The 23,974-nt window shown below is 39.0% G+C and overlaps 3 protein-coding genes across 3 annotated transcripts; 2 read left to right on the top strand and 1 right to left on the bottom strand.

Annotated features, from left to right (window-relative positions):
* Positions 1 to 127: 127 nt before the first annotated feature.
* On the top strand, positions 128 to 3,892 carry LOC114945686 (protein VAC14 homolog). The gene is made up of 7 exons (XM_029321969.2): positions 128 to 343; positions 463 to 844; positions 1,659 to 2,238; positions 2,409 to 2,968; positions 3,124 to 3,242; positions 3,332 to 3,411; positions 3,486 to 3,892. Exons 1-7 carry the CDS (start codon positions 240 to 242, stop codon positions 3,797 to 3,799), a joined length of 2,139 nt encoding a protein of 712 aa, XP_029177802.2. The 5' UTR covers positions 128 to 239; the 3' UTR covers positions 3,800 to 3,892.
* Positions 3,893 to 3,996: 104 nt separating this feature from the next.
* Positions 3,997 to 8,026, bottom strand: IKKepsilon (I-kappaB kinase epsilon). The gene is given in 5 exon segments (XM_029321967.2): positions 3,997 to 4,643; positions 4,788 to 4,989; positions 5,163 to 5,911; positions 5,913 to 6,343; positions 7,108 to 8,026. Coding segments are annotated over 5 exon segments (2,241 nt in total). The 5' UTR covers positions 7,532 to 8,026; the 3' UTR covers positions 3,997 to 4,208.
* Positions 8,027 to 8,466: 440 nt separating this feature from the next.
* Positions 8,467 to 23,599, top strand: LOC114945702 (alpha-2-macroglobulin-like protein 1). The gene is given in 27 exon segments (XM_029321990.2): positions 8,467 to 8,891; positions 9,024 to 9,608; positions 9,952 to 10,157; positions 11,043 to 11,284; positions 11,466 to 11,582; positions 11,656 to 11,822; positions 11,908 to 12,016; positions 12,198 to 12,431; positions 12,672 to 12,914; positions 13,064 to 13,395; positions 13,619 to 13,817; positions 13,819 to 13,981; positions 14,162 to 14,331; positions 14,439 to 14,574; positions 14,869 to 15,022; positions 15,099 to 15,327; positions 15,653 to 15,858; positions 16,115 to 16,464; positions 16,618 to 16,871; positions 16,951 to 17,202; positions 18,208 to 18,594; positions 18,865 to 19,099; positions 19,315 to 19,487; positions 19,577 to 19,751; positions 20,177 to 20,494; positions 21,108 to 21,350; positions 21,530 to 23,599. Coding segments are annotated over 26 exon segments (5,598 nt in total). The 5' UTR covers positions 8,467 to 8,891; positions 9,024 to 9,522; the 3' UTR covers positions 21,748 to 23,599.
* The last annotated feature ends 375 nt before the right edge of the window (positions 23,600 to 23,974 follow it).

The raw sequence follows: 23,974 nt of genomic DNA, 5'->3' as shown, positions 1-23,974 counted from the left end.
GCGTAATATATTTGTTGAGCCTTTCGAATTTGCCTCTCGCTTGCTCGACCAATCAGAAACAATCTTCGCACCTTTGCCCCGATTGGTCGATCAAACGTCACGTGAGTCACTCTACTAACAACAGATTTCCGAACGCAATCTCGCACGCGTTGAAGTTTTGACACTTTGACAAGTTTGACATGTTTTGATATTCTTCGCTAATTGTCATCGATAAATATCGAAAAAAACCTTCACCGAGGATGCTGTGCGAGAGGGATTACGCGCCTCTGAGCGCGGCGTGCGTCCGTTCCCTCAATGACAAGTTGTACGAGAAGCGGAAGCCAGCAGCCGTAGAGATAGAGAAGTAAGGTTAATTTAAGGTTATTCAGATGAAATATAACGCGCAATTAAGTGAATTGAATAATAAAAATTACTCGAATGCGCTTGAATTCGACAACTCCTTCATCCCGATCGTTCCCCCAGAATGGTGAAGGAGTTCGCCGCTCACAACAACACCGTGCAGATCAAGAGGTTGCTGAAGGTGCTCGGCCAGGACTTCGCCACCTCGCAGAACTCTCATACGCGTAAGGGCGGCCTGATCGGTCTCGCGGCGATCGCGGTCGGCCTCGGGAAGGACACGGGTCAGTACATAGAGGACCTGGTCCACCCGATCCTGGCCTGCTTCTCCGACGCCGACCTAAGGGTCAGGTACTACGCCTGTGAGAGTCTTTACAACGTGGTCAAAGTGGCGAGAGGTGCAGTGTTGCCCCAGTTCACTGACATCTTCGCCGCTCTCAGCAAATTAGCCTGCGACTCCGAGCAGAGCATCAAAAACGCCACCGAGCTACTCGATAGACTGATGAAGGTATTCATGTCAGCCCTATCAGTAGGTCTGTTCTCTTTGGCTCAACTGGCTGCATTAGTTTAGAGTTTCACTGTTTTATGATATAAAACGGAAATAGCTTTTTTTAATTTTAATAATATTTTATAATATATTTCATATATTTATAATATATTAAATATATTTTTTAATATATTATAATATTTTAATAAATCAAATATATTTATAATAATAGATTTGTATTCTTCGCTAGAGAGAATTTAAAAAATAATAAGGAAATTAATGATTAGTTCGACCATACTGGCTCTTATTAATAATTCGTCTTTATTAGATATGAAGTACACTACGTTTCGACCTTAAATTTAGGTCCTTTTCAAGTGTTAAAACAATTCTAATAAGCCACATTAAGATATAGAGATATAAATTATGATATGTTAAGCGCTGTGAACTTTAACATGTCGCTAAGACATTCTGTCAACTACTGATCATCAGTAATTGACAGAATGTCTTAGCGACATGTTAAAGTTCACAGCGCTTAACATATCATAATTTATATCTCTATATCTTAATGTGGCTTATTAGAATTGTTTTAACACTTGAAAAAGACCTAAATTTAAGGTTGAAACGTAGTGTACTTCATATCTAATAAAGACGGATATTTATAATATATTAAATATATTTTATAATATATATATATATATAATATATAATAAAATATAATAATATATAATTAAATATATGCAATTTAATATTAAATGTATGCATTATATTGGAAGAAACATTATAAAAAGATCTTATAAGAATGCAAAGAAATTTCTACATGCTTGTGTCCTTTTAGGATATCGTGACGGAGAGTGGCCTCTTCGATCTGGTCGGATTTATGCCTCTGCTACGAGAGCGCATCTATACGAAGAATCCATTTGGTAGGCAATTTGTGATATCGTGGATATCTGTGCTGGATGCGGTGCCTAATATGGACTTCATCATCTTTCCGCCGGAGATACTCGACGGATTGTTCAAAATATTGGAGGATCCGACGCCGGAGATCAAGAAAGTCACGGATACGGTTCTCGGTGAATTCTTACGTAGTATAAAAGCCAATCCCTCGCGAATGGATTTTCCAGCCATGATAAATATACTGATTACGCACGCTCAGAGTAACGATGAGCTGCTTCAATTGACCGCCATCACGTGGATAAAGGAGTTCGTACATTTGTCCGGTCCTCTCATGCTCCCGTACATATCCGGGATCCTCGTCGCGGTTTTGCCGTGCTTGGCCTACGATGGCGATACGCGGAAGAGTACTAAAGAAACAGCGATGCAAGTAAATGCGAATTTAATGAAATTGATAATTATGGAAAATACAGAGATTAGTAAGAAGGAGAAAGATAATGTATATTCTACAAAAGAGAAAAATGGTAAGTTGCAAGTTTAATCATGTCGTTTTAGTTACAATAGACCAAACAGCATATTCTGACGCAAAAATCATTTAAATTGCTTCAGAGTTTGAAAGAAAAAGGATTAAATGTTTATGAGAGTCTATGTTGTATGCAATGATGATAGAAAATTTTCTCTGTTCTGTTTTCAGAGATGCAAAATTCTTTGGCTGAAAGCTTAGATCTTCCCAGTGTTGTAGAAGTACTTACAAAGCATTTATTGTACCTGTCAGTTCAAACCAAGGTCGCGGTTTTAAAATGGATACATCATCTGTTTATAAATATTCCACATCAAATGTTTAATCATATCGAGGGCTTGTTTCCTATATTAATGAAATCTCTGAGCGACACTTCGGACGAGGTGGTGCAACAAACTCTAGTGGTAATGGCCGAGATTATCAGTTCGAAGTCTCCGGAGGCGGTGACGGATCCCGCAAAAGTGCAAAACAAGTATTTCACCAAATTTATAGTCAATCTATTGAGGCTCTTTTCGACCGACAGACATTTATTAGAAGAACGGGGTGCTTTTATTATAAGAGAGCTGTGCGTTCTTTTGAGTGCAGAAGATATATACAAGACACTGGCGAAGATTCTATTGGAAGAACAAAATTTAAGCTTTGCCTGTACGATGATACAAACTTTGAATGTTATCCTGTTAACCAGTTCCGAATTATTCGACTTGCGCAACAAACTTAAGCATTTAGATTCTCCAGTAAGTTTCTCATTTTGCCATTCAACTTCCTTGCAAGGCTTTATTGAATTGTTAAACATGAATTTTCGATTTTATATCACGGTTTAATGTCTTTTTTATGTAATTGATGATACATGAAACTTAATATAATTTTCTAGAATATATAATATTTTTAGGATAGCTGCGCGTTGTTCGAATGTCTGTATGTGTCCTGGTGTCACAATCCAGTGGCGACGGTGGCCCTGTGTCTTCTATCTCAGCACTACCGACATGCTTGCAATATCATTCGATCTTTGTATCCTTTAAACTATTCTCTTTCATTTGATCAATTTTTCATTCTGTCATGTCTCTTTTAAACCTTAACACAACATTTTTATGTATCAGCGAAAATATAGAAGTTACGGTGGAGTTCCTGACAGAAATAGACAAATTAGTGCAGCTAATAGAATCACCGATATTCACTTGTAAGTGTATGATGTCACCATAAAATGTTATAAAATATGTATATGTATATTATATTTTTTTTTTCTCGTTTAAGATCTGAGGTTGCAGCTATTGGAATGGGAGAAGAATGACGCTCTGATATACGCTTTGTACGGTTTGCTGATGATTCTACCGCAAAGCGAAGCTTACGCTACTTTACAACGTCGTTTAGCAGCGATACCCCCAGCTACGAGGCCGATAACTAATAAAAGTGAAAAGTCGCAGGAGAAAACGGATGCTTATTGCCCGTTTGACTTCAGTGAACTATTGAAACATTTCCATACAGTTCAAGAGCAGCACAAGGAGCAAAAGCGCAAACAAAGACTGAACTCTTTAGTCGAGAGGAATACTAGTCACGTAGAAATGTGAATATTCGTACATACACAGCGTATAAAAAGGTACACTTAAAATAACTAAATTGAAAATTGATAATAAATTTAATAAGTCAAATTTTTTACTACATATGATGACGTAAATCTATTACATACTATCGCCTATGTTTGGCTTTGTTATAAAGACAATTATTATTTATTAAATTGTAATCGTTGAAAATAAATGATCGTATGTTGATCTTAAAATAAAATAATTTATTTGTTTGAAGGAATAATAAAATGCAAATCTCGTCTATATTTATCTTAGCAAATCTGTACAGCATTTCTATACATACATTTCAGATTCTGTCAATATATACTCTAATCTATACACTCTATAATTTTCAGTCTTCATCTCATAAATATATTGTCGGACGATTGATAGAGAAATGACAAAATTACACATATTAAAGCTCATATTGCGAATCGCCTATATCTTCCACTCTATCAATCACCGACAAATTGTCAAGCTGATCTATGAGCAGGCCATTTTCATAAAGAAGCATCGCAATTTGTTCTTGCGTATCACAGATATTGCGCCATTTCTTGGTACTCTCTTGCGCCGGGGCGTTCGTTTTCTCGATTGTCTTCAATTTTCCGGGCAGCCTGTCCAGCGACAACAAGAGATTCTCGTTGCGTTCTTTGCTCTCCTGCGACAAACGATAGGAGAAGGATTCCAACGCGTGCTCGTAAGCGTCTATATCCTTGTCTAGTATCTGAGTTTGCAGGAACACCGTCTGTGCCATTTTGTACCAATCGGCGACGCACTCTGATCGCTGCGTCATATCCGGTACACATTCCACCTCGAGAAGCGCTTTCAATCGACGTCCCGTTTCCGTGACCTGTATGTGACCGAGGAAGATTAGGCTTAGTTTCAATCATCGGAACAATTGCAAGAAATTATTCACGCAATTTCTCTCCTCTCCTTCGTCATTCGATAACACTCCGTGCAACGAATCAAGGAGGTTCAACGTAAACTTGTATACCTTTATGCGTTCAAGAACATGAAACTGTTCGTCGTTGTAAGTGAGACTACGAGTGGCCCTGTCCCTCAGCAAGTGCTGCCAGCCGTCTCTCAAGCGATCGACTAATGTCGCTGCCCTCTGGCTCGCTTTCGTCGTCCAAGGACACCACAAGCCACGAGTACTGTTATCCCATTCGCCGCGTAAACTGCCCTCCTTCACGTATCTGTAAAAATATTTAAACTAATTATATCTCCCTCGTTGTTGTCTTCTTCGTTCAACTTAGTTCAATCCATGAATCATTGGAATATTAGAATATAAAAGGAATGACCACAATTTTTCCAATGAAATTAAAATACAACTACTCTCTTTCTTGGCTGCGAAATCAGTTGAATTTACCTCTGATGAAGCTGCACTATCGCTGGAGTCAATTCGGTGGTGAGCTCTTTGTCCTTCGCATCCAACTCCTTCCTCCAATTTTTTACCTCCACCGCAGTTTGACCTCCGCCTCCGAATTTTCGAAAGACGTGTCTGGCAAAGGATTCACTCCTCTCGATCGCCAATATGGTGTCCTCCACCGCTTTCGTAAACTCCTTGGAATGGTGACACTTTTCCAGTACCCGGGTGAGTTCGGTGGACAAGAGTCCAGTGAACGTTTCTATGGCATCTCGCGACAGTTTACTGCACAGCGCCAATTTGTCGATCCTACGTTTACAGACGTGGCCCACGGAGCACGCGACCTTGGCCTGACTCGCGTCGTTCTCCACAGAGACGAGACTCGCAAAGACGGGGAACTTGGGCAGCTCGGTCTCGATCGGCAGCACGACGTTGTTGTTCTCCAGCGAGAAAAGCATCAACGGCTTGTCGTTGCTGGTGCTGGGATACCCCTTGCCCGGCGTGGACTCCTCGACGAGGCTTGTGAGTGGCGTCTCCCCGAGAAGAAGGATTTGCGCGTGAGGCATGATCTCGGTCTGATCCTGAATGTGTATCTGCAGAGCGATCAGTTTCTCCTCAGGGTGTAAAAAGACCTTGATCAGGCTGGCGCGGTGAACGTTGAATATGTGAACGGGTTTTCGGCAGAGCGTGTCCGTGACCTCGCTGAAAAATCGATCGAAGCTCCAGATCCTCTGCTGATCCACTTCGAGCAAAGCCGGCCAGCAACGGAGTCACTATCCTCTTCAGGCCAGCGCTCAGCTGACAGGTCGCCGGCAATTCCCTGCTCCACTCGATTGGCCCGTTTTCCGAAGTTTGTAAGCCAGAGATCACACCGGACGCCTTCTTCGTCGTGATGTAGAACATGGTCTCCTTGTTCCTACGTCCACCGAACGGCCTGAACGGCAGGTTTCCGGTCGCGACGTGGTAGAGGGTCACCCCTATGGACCATAGGTCTACGGTTGCGCCGAAAGTTTTACCCACAGGTTTCCGCAAGACCGCACGCTCGTACATGTCTGGATGCAAGTACTCCTCGGTGCCGTACAGAGAAACGAACTGCTGATCTTCCTGCAATTCTCGAGCGGCACCGAAATCGGTGAGCTTGTATATGGTACTACCATCATCAGCGATGAACTTCATTATGTTACCTGAAGAAGGAATACAAATTTAGGATATGAATGCTTTTACACATAAAGGATCAAATACATAAGATTTTTTGGCTTTGTGTTCATGTCATACATTGTAATCTTGTTGAACAGAAGGTGTAATAGCTTCAAAGCTAAATGTTGAATAGTTACTGAGTTACAGCCAGTTAAACAACTTGTAGAGCCCAATTTTTTCGAAATTTGACTAGCTGTAAATCAGTAACTGTCTGTTATTTAGCTTTGAACATATTACATTTTCTGTTCAGCAGATCATAAGTTCCAACATATGAGAAAACCAGCTGATCTTATCAAAATTTAAACAATTAGTACGGGATTTCTGAATATATAAAATGGCTGTAAATCAGTAACCATCTGTTATTTAATTTAAACCTATTACATTTTCTGTTCAGTGGATCATAAACTGCAACATGTGAGAAAATCAGCTGATTTTATCAAGATTTATATAATTAGCACACAGTTTCTGAATATATAAAATGGCTGTAATCAGTAACTGTCTGTTATTTAACTTTGAACCTATTACATTTTCTGTTCAGCAGATCATAAGCTACATGTGAGAAAACCAGCTGATCTTATCAAGATTTATATGATTAATACAGAATTTCTAAATATATAAAATTCCAGATAAAATTGAAATCCTGGTAAAATCAGCTGATTTTCTCACACGTTGCAACTTAAGCTGAACTGACAATCTGAAAGTCAAAATCCAACATATTTGGCACAGGATCCTTCAGTTTCTTCTCCCTCACCTGGCTTCAGGTCTCGGTGAACCAGATTATTGTCACGTAGATGCTTCATGCCAGCTGACAGGTGTTCTAATACCAGCAGAAATTCGCTCTCCGCGAGGCCATACGTGTTCTCAGGATCGTCCAGGATATTAAAGAGACTACCCCCGGTGCAGAGCTCCATGACGATGACCTTACCCCTGCCATCCTGCTCCTCCTCGATTGCCAGCAGCTTGACGATGTTCTCATGTTTCACCTTCTTGAGAACCTCGAACTCCCTCACCTGCACGTCGTGCGGCCGCATGTGACTAAGCTGATTGAAGGTCTTCACTGCGACCGGTTCCCCATTGTTCTTGTTGACGCCCTGGAAAACCGCGCCAGTCGCACCTTTGCCGAGGACGCTGGTGGTGCACCAGACGTAGTTGGCGGAGCCACGAAGAAAGGACATGTCGTTCGCACTCCTTTCCTGGTCATCAACGAACGGATCTCCCTTGATCCCGAGTTCTCGAGATCAATATCCTATATACATGCTCGATATGACGTCACGTGGATTTGACAGGTGGATTTGACAGCTCCGGAAAATTTTTTTTTTTAAATCAAGCTTTACGTACAATTTTACATCTCACTCTCTGAAGGATCTACGATACTCTAACTGTACTTTCTATGATTGTACAATCGCGATTTCTTTTCTCTTTCCTCCTCCAATCCAGGAAAGAAGGATACACGCTTCTTTCATCGTGCAATTAAGATTCTGACGTCAGTCTGTCGAGCTACATTTCGCCGCACTTTCTGCATTTAAGAGGCAGACAGCTTTATCGGATCTGATATCAAGTGTCGAAGGAGGAAGGAGAAAGAAAACGAAGTCTAGAAAGCGTGACAGATCAAACGCACCACTGTCATGATTCTGATTAATTTTGATTACGTAGGGTCAGATGAAGTTAGGATGTTTGCGGAACTTGAAACTTTCTGTCAAATCGATCCCTACATTATCGACGATCGGTAAAATCGTTCGCTTGATAAAAGTATCGACGATTGGTATCATTTCACACATAAAAATTCGTGAAAATAATAAACAAAATTTAATATAACCTAAATAAAGTGCATGACGTATGTACACACATCTCTCAATTTTATAATACTTATATTATACATTCTTCTATTTTTATTTATATTTATATTATATATTATTGATTTATTTATCATATTATATATTTTTTATGCATACGAACAATGCATGCAAATATATGTACATATTTTTTATTATTTCCTCGAAATCGGTCATCAATCAATTCACGTAATGAATTTTTCCTAGAATTTTTTCTCGAGTTTTCCGCTTCTGTAAAATATATAATTAAGACATTCGATTACAGGCGCATCGTCTGCCTCTGCAACTTCCGCCTTTGCTCCTCATCATCTTCAAAGCGATGCAACATACAGAAGCCAAGAGAGCCGCAAACGGACGATAACCCGCGCCTCGACATCATATCTGCGGGTTATCGCAATTACGAGAACTGTTGAATCATTGGAAAGTTTAGAATAATAACATATTCGCAACGAAATCCATCGTACGCCTCAAGTACGATTATCAAACACAATAATAATTCCAAGGATGCCGGAGGATATATCTTTTATTATATCTTCTTCTGTGGAGAAGCCCAGGTAGCAAGCTGACGTCATATTAAACGTCAAAATGACGTCAGCTTGTTACCTGGGAGGTTTATCCTCATATATATGTACTCTCTCCGAATAAGCAGATAATTGATTACACAATGATGATTATCAAGATTCATCAGACATCTCAAATCGTGGTGAGATATTTTTTTTAATAAATAAATTTAATAAATAAATTTTTTAATAAATAAATAAAATAAAAAAAAATACGCATTCCGTAGATTCTCTCTGAGATGTATTTATTTATTTCTTAGTGGCCTTTTTGACAGGTCGTCTCCAAGGGCCACCGTTTTTGGAGGAAAGCTGGAACCGACTTTGCAGCATCAGGAAAAGTAGGGGATTAAAAATGAAAAAAAAAGAAAAATTGCGAAAGACGTAAGACGAGTCCTCGAGCGTCGACAAACAATTCCAGGAAAGATCAATTGCAGCCTACGACGATGTAAAAAAGGATACTGCGACGAGTGTCGCACGGTCAACGCGACGCAGTTCTGCTCTCTCGCGATTGAATCCCTCTCCTTCCTCCTTCGCGCGAATCCAAGGGGTTAATAAATAAGAGTAGCCGGTACGAATGTCGCGCTTCCAGTCGTCCCGCGGCCTCTCAGTCAGCTGTTGTTCCTCTGGTGACGCGAAAAAAGAAGAAGAAGAAGAAGAAGAAGAGGAGGAACTCGGAGAGTGCGTTAATATGCTCGCGGCGATCAGCTGAGGATCTGATTTTTTTTTCGAAATCGCACGAGAGAGCACAAGCGCTCATCATCATCCACTAGGACGATGGAGAAGCTAATTGTACTCTCGTGCCTGTTCTACGTGTGTCTCATCCGGTTCTGCGAAGGCGCCGGTTCCGCGAATGCTAATCGGTAAAGGGATATTTTATTGTATTTTTATTTATTTTTTTTTTTTTTAATTTTCTCTCGGTTATCGCGATACATCCGAGAGAAATGTTCCTCCCTCTCTGCTTATCGCGACGACCGAAGAGAGGAAGCACTTACAATGCGCGCTAATTCGATAACAGCGTCAATTTTTCAGCACGATAAACTCAAGTGTACGAATAAGCTATTAAGATGATGATGGAGGAGGATCTCTTCAGAAGAAAGTGTCTTTTCTAGGAGGAATTATTTTTTCTCGACCGCTCCAAAATTTCTCCAAACTTATAAGATGTTTTATTATGCTTCTTCTTTAATGAAAGTTGTTTTTCCTCAGAGGATACGTCTTCACCGCGCCGAAGAGATTCCTGGCCGGCGAAACCGAGAGCGGCTGCTTGTCGCTGCACAACCTCGAACCGCCGGCTCATGTCCTCCTGGAGCTGCTGTCTCCATCACCGTCATCATCGCCATCGTCGTCGTCGTCTTCGGGTACAAGCGGCGAGGATGAGGTGCTAGCCAGAACGAGCGGCGTCGTCGAAACAGGCAAGTGTGTTTCTCCTCCTCAAGCAAAATTTCAAGATTTTCTTAGAGAGGATAAATAAAAAAAAGAATCATCTTTCTCTATAAATAAAACAATTTTTTTAATCGATTAATTTTTTTTATGCCTTGCCACGTCGTTTTCAGATTTATATATCCTTACTTTCTTTTATCGCGCACGCGACTTATAATTGTTGAAAGTACCCCGAGCTATTCAGGAACTGAAGGATCTATTGAGGAATTAAATAAAGCGAGACAGCTGAAGAGGAAACGCTGTATATTGTTAGAAGAGGAGATTTCCGGAAGTATGGAAAGGACGACAAATTGGCATCTCTCTCTCTCTCTCTCTCTCGATCGATCGATCGAGAATCCCAGCTATGCTTCTGGACCATCGGGTCCCGGTCTTTCCTCCTTCTTCCCTCTTCGCGGCTCGAGAGATCGGACGCTTTAAACAAATCATAAATTGAAATTGTCGCCGCTTCCTGCGGGGGAGCTAAATGAGAGCCTCTCTCTCTCTTCGAAAGGGAAATAACTAATCGCCCGGAATCACACATGGGAAACCCATCTGCATTGTTATGCACGGGATGAACAACAAGCTTATATACCAGAGAGAGTTTCGAGTTTATTTTATTTATTTATATTTTTTCTCGCGTTTTTTCCGAATGAGTCTCTGAAAATGCGTAAACAAGAAGATGCAAGGAATCATATATTATTAGATTAATTATATAAATTATATTATTATCTTAAATAATATAGAGTGGTTTCTCCATAGATAAAGATTGAGGTTTTATTCTTTGTCGAAAGATATGCATTTTTCTTCAACAAAATTGTTGGAAATGTATTGTTTTCGAGATACATAACTTATTGGATGATACGTTAATTCGTTTGTAGGACTGGAAACATGTCTGGAACTGGCGGTACCCTACACGAGATACTTCAACGGACGATTGCGATTGAAGATAAAATTCGACAAGTATCCCGATTATGTCGTGGAAACGGAGAAGAAGGTTTACATCGAGCACGATTCCATCATCTCGTTCGTAGAGACGGACAAGCCGGTCTACAAACCCGGACAAGATGTAAACATTAGAATTCTCATGCTCAAGCACGATCTGAAGCCGTGGAAGAAAACGGTTCGTCACTCCCCATTCATAAATAATATTAATAATATCAAAATTAATAAATAATTATCTTTTCGCGTATAATAGTAGGATATTAAAAAAATTCGTATATAATATATAATGACTGATGGCGAAATAATAGAAGCTGGAAAGAAAAGCTGTCTGCCACTTAATAACATGTTTGTGTTTGCAGGTACCAAAAGTATGGATCGAAAATCCATCCGAGGTGCGAGTAGCGCAATGGACCAACGTCAGCACCGAGAACGGGATGGCACAATTAAAGTTTGCTCTCTCTCCGGAACCAAACCCGGTAAAGCGAGGAGATTGAACAAGCGAGAGGGAGACAGGGATAGATTCTAAGGGCTACTTTTCGTGTGTCACAGGGTACCTGGAAAATTAAAGTAGAAAAGACAAGATCGCAGCCGCAATTGATCCACACGACTGTATTCGAGGTGAAGAAGTACGTGCTCCCTAGATTCCAGGTGACCGTGACCTCACCGGGGTACATCCTCGCAGACGCGGAAAACGTTACGTGGAACATATGCGCGAAGTGAGTGCTAGTTATAATAAAACGAATCTAGGCTGTACTTGGAGAATCAACAAAGTCACGTCTCGTTTTCGTTGCGATGTTACAGATACAGTTATGGCAAACCGGTGAAGGGTAGACTGCTCTTAAAAGCGACGCCTGAAATACCTATGTGGAGACGAAAACCCAATCTCCCAGAAATACATTATGAAACAGAGGTCAGAAGCTGTTCTCTCATTATTGGTCGACTAACGTTAATGTTTTGTTTCTCCCGTAGCCTGATAACGATTAGATATGGAGTCATATTTATAGAAATTAAATATGAAATATTAAAAATATTGTATACTATAAACAGATTTGATATTTCGCGACGAGTTTACAATTAGTTGATCATTACAGCTGGACTCGCCGGACAGTTGCACTGAATTTGTACTATCGGGCGCGGTCCTCGGGCTGGCTCAATGGAAAGTGGCGCCGAATAACATCATTCTCATAGCCAACTTTACCGAGACTGGTACCGGGATAGTGGAGACGACGATCAGTCGGACCGTGGTTGTGCATCAGGCCTTGAAGCTGGAATTTCTGCCGTACACTCCCAAGTTCTTCACGTTGGGTTTACCATATCATGGAAAGGTGAACGTCCCAAGTAATCAAGATCTGCACGAAAGTTTAAGAATATAACTTTTCATCTTACAATGGACTACGAAATCGCTAGACAAAGATTAATCTCGTCTGCTCAGTTTATCTTTTTCACTCCACATTGGAAGGAAAAAGATAAGCCAGTTCAGCTGAAAAGAACAGACTTTCAGTGTTGATCCTTGCTTTAGTAGTTCAAACGCATTCTTCATTTAAGTGCACACTTTTGTTACACAGTTACGGGTCTCGCGGCATGACAACACCCCAGCACCACATGAGAAGATTCAGCTCTGCGTGCGAGTGCGCGGTGAGGACGACTGGCTCCGCGTCGTAGTCGAATGCCGCAACTTCACGTCCTCGTCCGACGGCTTCGTCGACTTCGTCGTGCCGCCCCCGCACAGAAACATCGTCTTGCTGAATTTTGTCGCGACCGGTGTCGACTATCCCACGAAATACTATTCGCCGGACACGCGTTGGCGAGTGCGTATATAAAATGTGTCATTTTTCTTTTCAATAACATTTGTAAAGGATTTACTTCAAGAATAGATCAAGACACACTTATATAATTTTGGAATAATTATATCAGGCATGAAAGAAGCCGCGTATGCTTATGCTCTATTGTAAATTAGGTCTTCATGGATCAACCATCAGCACATATCGTCGTGAATCCTTGGTACTCGCCGTCGGAAAGCTACCTGGCGGTGGCCCGAGGCTATCAACCGATCATCTGCGGCGAGAAGTATTCGTTCAACGTTATGTATACCGTGCCGGCGAAAAGTAAAGCCAACGAGTCCATATCTTTCCACTACTCGATCAATTCCAAAGGCGACTTATTGATATACGGCCACGTGAAACATCGGCCGACCAGAGACACGGTCCTGAATTACTCGGAATTCCGGAACTTATTCGGCGCTGTCGAGACACCGGGAAATAAGACCAATCAGGGCACCATCGTTCACAGGTAATTTTTCATGAGATGAAGTACTAGATCTGTTCTTTTCGATTGAACTTTCTTCCCAATATGGAGTAAAAAAGAGCAACTCTGAACTGGGACAACCAGTTTAGCTGAAAAAACAGACCCATCATTCTAAGAATACATTTTCCACGTTTTGAACTGTCTTGTAGATGAAATTATATACTCTTTAATGAACAGATATTGCAACAGCATTCTTTTGTCTTTCAAGATTCCCTCTCAGCGTCAAGATCACCCCATCCATGGCGCCTGTCTCTGAACTGTTGCTCTACTACGTTCGTCCGGACGGCGAGATTGTCGCTACGACATACTCCATTAAGGTGGGACACTGCTTCGAAAATAAGGTGAAATCTGCCTGGCACACTGACGCTCAAACCCCAGGAACGGACACCCAGTATCACGTGGAGGCCTGCCCCCTGGTCTCTCTGCGCTATCTCGGCGGTTGACAAGTCAACTCGCTTCTTAGCAGGATCCAAATCGAACTTGATCGACTCTGATCAGATCTTCGAGCAGCTGAAGAGATTCTACATCGAGCCAGAACTGCGTCCTATCTGGCAGTGGACTCAATGCAAAGGTATACAATCAAGATGTCATGTGTTGAGTCAATTATTCAACGAAATAAAACTCGAGATTTTTCTCTCTCTCTATGTAGTTTATAATTGTAAAATAAAAAGATCAATTTCAGTTAATATAAAGTTATCACGTGAAGTGGAATGATTAGTTTGATTAATTAAACTCGTTAAATATTTCATAGTGACAACGCAACAAGAGACGAATACCGAGGAAGTCGATCATCTACCGATGCCTGCTCTGGAACCCCGATGGGATTTTCTCTCCCCTCCCGTGTGGCGTAGAAAGAAGAGGAATACAATGATATCGTACAGCGGACTCACGAATTATGTAGACGCTACACAAGCGTTTGACGTAAGCATATATATATATATATATATATATATATAATTTAATTATAATTAAATCATAATTATGATTGTGCGAAGAAAATATAAATGTTCATCTTTCCTGGATTTCAGGATTTCGGAGCTATCGTGATGAGCGACCTAATACTCGAGACACGGCCTTGTCCTCAACTTGACAGGGATAGATTCAGAACTTCCGGGCCATTCACCAACGTTTTCCGATCAGCCTCGGTTCTGGAATCGGAAACCGGTGTGTGTGTCCTTCAAATCACATTATAGAGAAGAAATATAGAGTTTCGCGTCTTCTTCTTTAAATTATATTTAAATATAATTATTCAAAATAAATTATTGCCAGTCTGGTCGACTTTAAAATTGGAGGAGAGATTTTCTTTAAATATAATATTAAATATAAATTAATATACTAATATTTAATTTAAAATATTTTAATTGATATCAAATATAACATTTTAATTAAATATAATTACATTAAATTAATATATATATTATAATAAATTAACACACTGATATACTATTATCTTCATAGGAATGTTTAAAGTGGCCGCGAAGACTTTACCCATGGCGTATCCATTATTAAACGTAGGCCCCGAACAGGCATATGTGGATCAAGTACCCGATCAGCCTGCGACTCTTAGATCTTACTTTCCCGAAACGTGGCTGTGGGATTTGGTGCACACTGAGTGCGTATCAAAGGTTTTCAACTTCATATATCTTGATATATACAAATATCGACTGAACATTCCCTTTTTTTTACAGAAAAGAGGGCAAAGCGACTCTGACCCGTACTCTGCCTCACACCATCACCGATTGGGTCGGGTACACTACGTGTATCTCATCAACACACGGCCTCGGGATAGCACCGCCGACTACCATCACGGGATTTCAACCGTTCTTCCTCGATTACAGCTTACCCTACAGCGTGAAACGTGGAGAAATGCTGCACATGAAAGTGTCCTTGTTTAATTACATGCAACACAGTTTACCGGTAATTTTTATATTCATCAATATAATACGTAATGGGTTGAATAGACATTATATAGGATGTCCCATAGGAAATTGCTGAAACTAATCAGCTGTTATTTTTTAATGCACGCAATTATTGAGAAAACAAATATTGTGTTGAAAAGAAGAAAGTACGCAGTTTTTAATAGATATAAATAAAATGTTTGCATACTAGTTTATTTTATTGATAAGAAGTAATGAAAAAAGTGACAGCTGATTAGTTTCAGTAATTTCCTATGGGACATCCTGTACAACAAACTGATTAATCAATATTATGATTGATGAAATGATACGATTGAATTTTGCAGGTGAAGATCAAGTTGGAAGACGCAACCGGACTCGATTTACATCTGTCGCACGCGGTTGCTTCTTTCTGCGTGAAACCGAGAGACAGCGTGGTGCACGAATATATTCTCAGACCGCGAGTTCTCGGCGACGTTAACATCACGGTTTCTGCTTCCGTGGACTCGGATTACGCCGAACCGTGTGGTCCGGAAGTACTTCTGTATACACGGTAAATAGATAATTTCGCTGTTTGCATTTAATTAATATTTAATCTGCAAGTACATATGTAATTATATACAGATGAATAACTGCAAGTGCAGAAAAAAGTATTTATATAATTTTTTAATGTTTCATTCAAATACAAAAATGTAAATTTGACAAAATGAAACTTTGGATCATTTGAACATTAAAAAAAATATTTTAATGAAACAAGATTTGTCTGTCAAATCATATTTAATTTATTTAACAATTGTACATTTTTTCAGAGACGTGATTGTAAAGCCAATTCTCGTGTTACCGGAAGGCTTCCCCGTCGAGACAACCAAATCAGCATTCATCTGTCCGAAAGATTTCAGTGACGACTCCACCATTACTTGGAATCTCGATTTACCCGATGATTTGGTGCCCGAAAGCGCAAGAGGATACGTGTCTATAATAGGAGATATCTTGGGTCCAGCCCTCGAGAATCTGGATAATCTTGTTCGTTTGCCGATGGGCTGCGGTGAGCAAAATATGATCCTCTTCGTTCCCAACATTCATGTGATCGGCTACCTGGATGCAACCGGGGTCGAGAATCCAGAGCTGAGAGCGAAGGCGATTAGGAATATGGAGAAAGGTACAATTCTCTATTTTTATCTGTTTTAATTAATTAAATAAAATGATTATTGATGATCTGTTCTTATAATAATATAAAATAATTGTTGATGTCTGTTCTTATAATTAAATAAAAGGATTATACATTAATCAAGTTGTTGATTTCACGATACAGGGTATCAGCGCGAGTTGATATACAGACACCCGGATGGTTCCTACTCGGCGTTCGGTCCAAGACCAGATCGTTCCTCGGAGGACGGTAGTTCGATTTGGCTCACCGCGTTCGTGATAAAGTCCTTCGCTCAGGCAAAGAGTATAATTCACATCGACGAACGAGATCTAAAAATTTCCGTAAAGTGGATGCTGAAAAAGCAATTGGAGAACGGGTGCTTCCCCGTCATCGGCCGAGTATTCCACAAGGATATGAAGGTAACGAAGACTCCTTTTTTATTCTTTCGCGTTCAAAAAACGGGGAGCACTTAAATCAAACTCGGAAATGCGTTCTTAGGGCGGTTTGCAAGACGACGACAGTTCTTCCTCGATCTTGACGGCGTACATCCTGATCTCTCTCTTGGAATCCGGCGTACCTTTAACAGACACGCTCGTCAACAACGCGCTACACTGTATAGAGAAAGGGACGGAGAACGGCAGCGGGACGTTGTATATGGCAGCTTTGTCCACATACGCTTTGACGTTGTTGGAACATCCGAAAGCGAACAGCAGCATGAAGTTGCTGATGGAACGAGCGACCCGGAACAATGTATGAGAAAGTTAACTTTATATGATAAAACGGGTTTAGTTGAAGTACTCGAATTACAATAAAGGAGGATGTTAAAAAAGGCCGATTTCCTGACTGTCGATGGAACCTAAAATTCGAATTCCATATCTATGAACTATATAAGATGCAAAAATGATGGTCTTTTTTCCTAGAGACCTGAACTAGAGACCTTTCCTAGAGAACTAAAATCGATGACATGGATGAATTTTCAATCAAACCAAGTTCTGGGTAAACACTTATCAAATAGTTTTTGAGATTAATAATATTTTAATATCGGGATTGCAAAATTCAAAATTGCGGATCCAATATGGTGGATCAGTATTGAGAGATGCCAGGATGTAGTTACTTCCGAAAAAAAGATCTGATTCCACATACATTATGTTTTTTAGTTTGTTTATTTGTTTGTTAAATATTTTTGTTTCTCAATTGATTGCTTACAATTACTTACGTTTCATTGTTGAATAGAATTCTTTAGTTCTAACATAGAGAATATTAATAGTTCTCATATTTTTTATGTTAGAACTAAAGAATTTTATTCAACAATGAAACAAAAATATTTAAATAAAAAAACTAAAAAACATAATATATTTGAATATAGAATCAGATCTTTTATTCGGAAGTAACTATATCCTCGAATCTAGTTTCTCTCAATACTGATCTACCATATTGGATCCGCAATCTTAAATTTTGCGATCCCAATATTAAAACATTATTGATCTGGAAAACTATTTGATAAGTGCTTATACAGAACTTAGTTTGATTGAAAATTCATCCATGTCATCGATTTTATAGTTGTCTTCAGATCGATCGAATGACTCTATTTTCAATAGTTTTGATAGATTTTCAATACTTTCCCCAGGTCTCTAGGAAAAAAGACCATTATTTTTACATCTTATATGGTTCATAGATACCCATGGAACTTGAATTTTAGGTTCCATCGATAGTCGGGAAATCAGCTTTTTTAACATCCTCCTTTCACTTTGCCAGGATCTCCTTTGGTGGGAGGACAAACCCTCATTAGGATTGAGCATCGAAATGACGGCGTACGCCGTGCTATCGTTGGTGAAGTTAGGCGGCGAGACGAACATGGTCGAGGCGCTGAAGGCGGTTCGCTGGATGTCGAAGCAACGAAACGCGGAGGGTGGTTTCACGTCCACGCAGGACACTGTTCTCGGTCTAGAGGCGCTCACCAAGTACGCCGCCGCGATGTCGAACAACAACACCGATCTCTCGATGCTGGTGACCGCCAACGAAGTGGACCAGCTGTACAGAATGCATAACGACAATCGTATGGTCCTCACCCAAATTCGGCTGCCCGTCATACCCACGATAGTCGAGATCTTCGCTGAGGGCGAAGGCTGCGTCTTAGTACAGGTATAGCTTTACATTTCTGCGATGAGTTAGGTCGTGCATTAGAAATTGGTAAGGACCTCAAATATATAAATTTTTGGCCTTCGGTGGAATTGGCTGGTTTCTTTTTAGCTTATGTTCTGCTGAACAAAAGATGTAATAGTCTCGAAGCTAAATATTGAATAGTTGTTGAGTTATAATAGTATCATACAGAGTTCTTTATATAAACTATAGAAAATGTAATAATCTTCTTAGAAATGCATAGTCTGGTAACAATATTAAACCCCGTTTTAGAGCAATTTAAAGTACAACGTTGGGAGTGCGACCGGTTCTGAAGCCTTCGATCTCTCGGTCAGTGCAGCTTCCGCGACGTGGGTGGACGAATGCTCGATGCAGAAGATTACCATCTGCACGCGATACAAAATGGCAGATGGGGAAAGTAACATGGCAGTATTGGAGATCGGTATGATAAGCGGATACGTCCCGGATCGCACGAGTCTTCATTCTCTCTTAGAGGATCCAGCCACAAGTAAGCGCAAGAAGATATATCAATCTCGAAATAACATCGTAATCTTTTTCGTGAAAGCTGACTCTGAACCGGTCACAGAATTCAAGAAGAGAAGCTCATTAAATGTAGAACTCTATATTATATAAAAGAAAATATTTAGAGTGACAATTGTACATAATTATCATGATCGACATTATGATATATTAAAATGAAGTCTATATGTGACTTTTTTGCAGAGGTGAAGCGTTTTGAGGAGGATCGCGATATCGTCACCATTTATTTCGACAAGCTGATTAATCAGAAGACCTGTATAACGTTTATGGTGACCAGGGAAAATGTTGTCGACCGACTCGAGCCGGCAAATGTGAAACTTTACGATTACTACCAACAGGAATTAACGATATCTAGCGTAAGAATTTATATATTCAAGTATATTGCTTCATAATCGTTAAATGTATGACAGATTGCTAAACTTCATATTTTATTTCTTCTCCTCAGAATTACAGCTTCGCGCAAACCTGCAGCAGTGCCATTCCTAGCGAAGAAGTGGAGGTTCCCAATCCGATACCAGTGGAGGTGGAGCATCTGGATAAGGATATCGCCAAGAAAAAGGACGAGACGATCGAGAAAGCAGCCGAAATGCCGGACGTTCAAAACGGAACTGAGCAGATAGGTATAATTTTTGATTAAATAAAATATCTTAATTAATTTTGGTGTGAGAAATCAATCCGCCAGTCTAAAATAAACCAAATTTAAGTATGTAATATTCAAACTTACTGACGAGACGTCTTTTAAGACACAAGGTTTAATTTTATATATTTTTATATTAGTGATATGTTGTAAGTTTTTTTCATTGCTGTACTATTATGTCATCTCAAAGATTATTTCATTTGAAAATGACCTAAACCACAGGTCGAAACGTCATGATATTTTAATTTTAATAAAGGAATTATTGTCCAGTATTGGTCGTTTTTTGAATATTACATACTTAAATTAGATATAATTTTTATTCAGATACAACAAGAGAACGCAATAATACAAAATTCTTTTACCTAAATAAATTAATAAATTATTTATACCCACGACTCTGTTTTGTAGTGCCGCGAGGGGAAATTGGAAGCGGTCAAACGCCAGATGACCCGGATATCAATCTGAATCCTGTGTTCGACAGACTCGGGCCGCCTGATGTAGATCTCGAGAACATGGAGTCCATCAACGGACAGAACCAAGACCCGCTTGGAAACCCGCTCTTCGTTGTGGTCGACCACGAATTGGAGACTCCTGACGGTATCGAAGGACCCGTGCCGGTTTCCGTGAAACCCGATTTCGCGAATTTCGACGACAACCCGCTGTCGAATGTGACTAATCAATATGCCGAGAAAATAGAGGAATCGACCGAAGTGTTGGACGAGTTGCGTACGTAAATTTGAAACACTAATTAAACTATGCCATACAGCACAACAAGATTGCAGCAGCATTGTGGCAACATTTTATTGCAATATTACAACATTGCATAAACATTGTGAAATGTTGCAGCAACGGTAAAATGTCCGCTTTCAGAAACATTGTTCTATAACATTGCAGCAATAATGCAATAAAATATATATGTAATATTATTATTGAATTATTGGAAATGTGCCAAATACATGATCGGACTGAATGTTCTGTACCTAATATTTTTTGCGTGAATTTTATTTTTATAATATTTCTGAAATGTTGTTGCAACATTGTTTAAACTATATTGCAAATTCATGCCTATATAATACAATATTTCTGCAATATTACTATGCAATGTACAATATTGCAATGTTGTTGCAATATTACTGCAAACTTGTGTGCTATATGGGTGAGAACTGTTAGCCTTCTCCAAGAAATCCGAAATTCGTAATATGTGGTAGCTCATTTCTGGTTTAATCTACTTCTCGACATGTCTTCACTCTGGAAAATTATTTTATTTCTAAACTATCTATCAGTCTTTTCGTCATCAATATGTATGAATGATATCGAATCAATTTTTTTTTAATTTCAGCAAATTTTATGAAACTTAATACGAGCAATATAAATGACTGCCCCATATGCGCCGATGAATTGCCATCGAACATCACCGAGATCTACTGCTCGTCTAAAACCGTCGTGAAAGGGGCGATTAGACGATTACGAAAAGTGAGACTTCTGTTAAACATCCCACCCTTCGAGAAAGAGGCCAAACGCTTGCGTGCGACACTCCTGTTTCTCGTGAGCCCCAATTGTTCCTGTTCGCCTTTACATAATCGTAAGTAATCGAGACTGAATAATACAATTAATTCAGAACAAAACTGCACTATTGAGATTTCATACAATTATATAATACAATTAATTCAGAGAATGAAACTATACTATTATTATATAAATAATAAATATCAGTATTATTAAAGTCGTACGATTATTATAATAATGCCACGTATATTTTAGCCGGAAGTTTAGCACTGCTGATGAGTCCCAACGTCGGAGACTTCATTGATCCGATGTATTCGTATGTTTACGAGAAACGCGCGATCGTTGCACATAAGAGGATTTCGATATATGGATTACCACCAAACAGTGGCATCCCGAAGGAGTTGATACACGCTCGAGAGATGTGCGGTGCTCAAAACGATACTATGTCTCTTGATCCTCCTACAGCTGACTGATTTTGACAAGAATCTAATTTTTGCGTGCTAACAAAAGTTCAAATTCATAATTTAATTGTTTCGAGATAATGTATAAAAAGAATCGAAAATGCATGCATATTTGTATTAAAATTCAAATTTTTTGCGAAACAACTTGAATTGACAAAACAATTTTTCATTACAAATAATTTCGGGACACCTTGTATATAATTCAGAGGCAGTTTTTTTTTACACAGGGATGCTATTCTGTACGCGATTATCGAACAAATAGCCATGTACAGAATAGCGGAACCCTCTACAAACATCTCTACATTACAAACTTTATGTTAAGATACGGAATATATGATAAGTTAATTGTAAGAGTATCTGATAAAGTAAAGCGTTTTTATACAGCCAATTTTTACAATGAAAGTCATTAATATAATTCATAATTATGAATAATTAATGAGATAAATCAATTGTAAATAAAATACAGCGATTAAATGACATAATAATTGGGTAATTTATTATATTTGTAAAAATAACTTGCGTGCTTCTCTACTTTTTTGATTTCAACATTTCAAGATAAAAAAATAAAGAAATAAACATATACATAAGAGAGATGAGAGCATCTTGAGTTTCGGGCGAATGTGTTGCATCTTTATTTATTTTTGATTGTGTTATAATTAAATTATTGAAAATTAATAATCATCTCGAGTCGAGTTTTCGCTACATTAAATAGTGTTTCATTACAGTGTGTGTTTATAATTTTTTTATTTAATACGAGACTAATCTGTGATGATATATTATCAATTTGACATTCGAATTTTCGCAAAAAGGACGAATGTTATATTAAATGTCAAATGAATAAATTTTCTCTGGAAGTATTATTATTTATTCACGCTGTGTATACAGTTAAATGCTTCTTGAAATAAATAAACATATACATATACATACATATATATATATACATATATACATACTCAGATAGCCAGAGTAATTATATAGTATTATTTTGACATCAAAATGACATAATTTGACGTCAAAATACACATCATTTTAACGTCAAAATGACTACTTTTGCTATCTGGGCACACACATATGTATATATGTAAATGCTATTGCTCGCTATACACTATTCATTGCGCCGGTTCGCTACAATACCATTGAAAACTTAACACTATGCGAGGAATGAAAGGAGATGAATGTAATTGGCAGTAATAATCGGTATTCGCCGTGTATCACGCGCTAGATGAGTGATGAATGTATGATTTCGATTTGCACGTCCGGGCAGTGTACGATTGGCGACAATATATAACGCAAATAAGATAGTATATATTATATAAGTTATGTAAAAAAAAAAGAAAAAAAATTATCTAACAACGACGTCTAATTGCTCGAAAACATTTTCGGAGCGCTTTGAATTAATAAGCAAGAGAGAGATAATTCTCCCGTCGTCAAGAATGTAGCTTGCAAGCGACGACGACAACTTGTGTGTAAATATAATCATCTTCGCGACATATATGCTTATTAACATTTATCGACATTGAAAGAGAGATGTCGTATAATGTATATCATTTTTAGTATATATATATTTATATATATATATATATACCACAATTCTCTCTCACAACCGAGAATAAGATCTCGATAGCAAAAAGTACACTACTGGAGAGAATCGGCCATCGAGCTCGGTTGAAAACGCGTCGCAGCAACCTCTCGAGAAACTGTAGAAATTATAGCAAAATAGAGAAACCTTCTCTCATATAAAACTCAAAACAAAACACACGTAAGAAAAAGAGAATATTTGTAAACCGATATGTGTGTGTATCGACGAGACTTGGCGTCTCGAATACACAAGCTCGATATTAAATTATGTATGATTTTCGCGAGATCCCACAGTGAAGATCCCAAATTACATATTCAATTACAGACTAAGCGAGACAATGGAGCATCAAGAGAGATAGAGAGTCGGTCTTCGTGTCAAGCAGAAAAAATAGACAACTATAAGACACAAGTTGTACTGGAGTATTGTCGTTGTATCGATATGGATCTTGTCGAGACACAATTCCCTCAATCAAATCAGTTTTTCCTTTTCTCATAAATATTGATATTACGTTATAAAAATCTCTTTCCACGCTGCGTTCTTTTTCACATATGCTATACGCTACAATAATATATATATATATATATAACGCCATTAAAATATCTATCCGTTAAAATTATTCCTTCAATTGCGCGTAAATATCATTTCAATACGCGTGTGTTA

The sequence above is a fragment of the Nylanderia fulva genome, unplaced genomic scaffold (assembly GCF_048542155.1).
Source record: "Nylanderia fulva isolate GAGA-0341 unplaced genomic scaffold, ASM4854215v1 Scaffold32, whole genome shotgun sequence".
Taxonomy (NCBI): domain Eukaryota; kingdom Metazoa; phylum Arthropoda; class Insecta; order Hymenoptera; family Formicidae; genus Nylanderia; species Nylanderia fulva.
The sequence above is the reverse complement of the archived record's forward strand: the minus strand, read 5'-3'. Positions and strand labels throughout refer to the sequence as shown.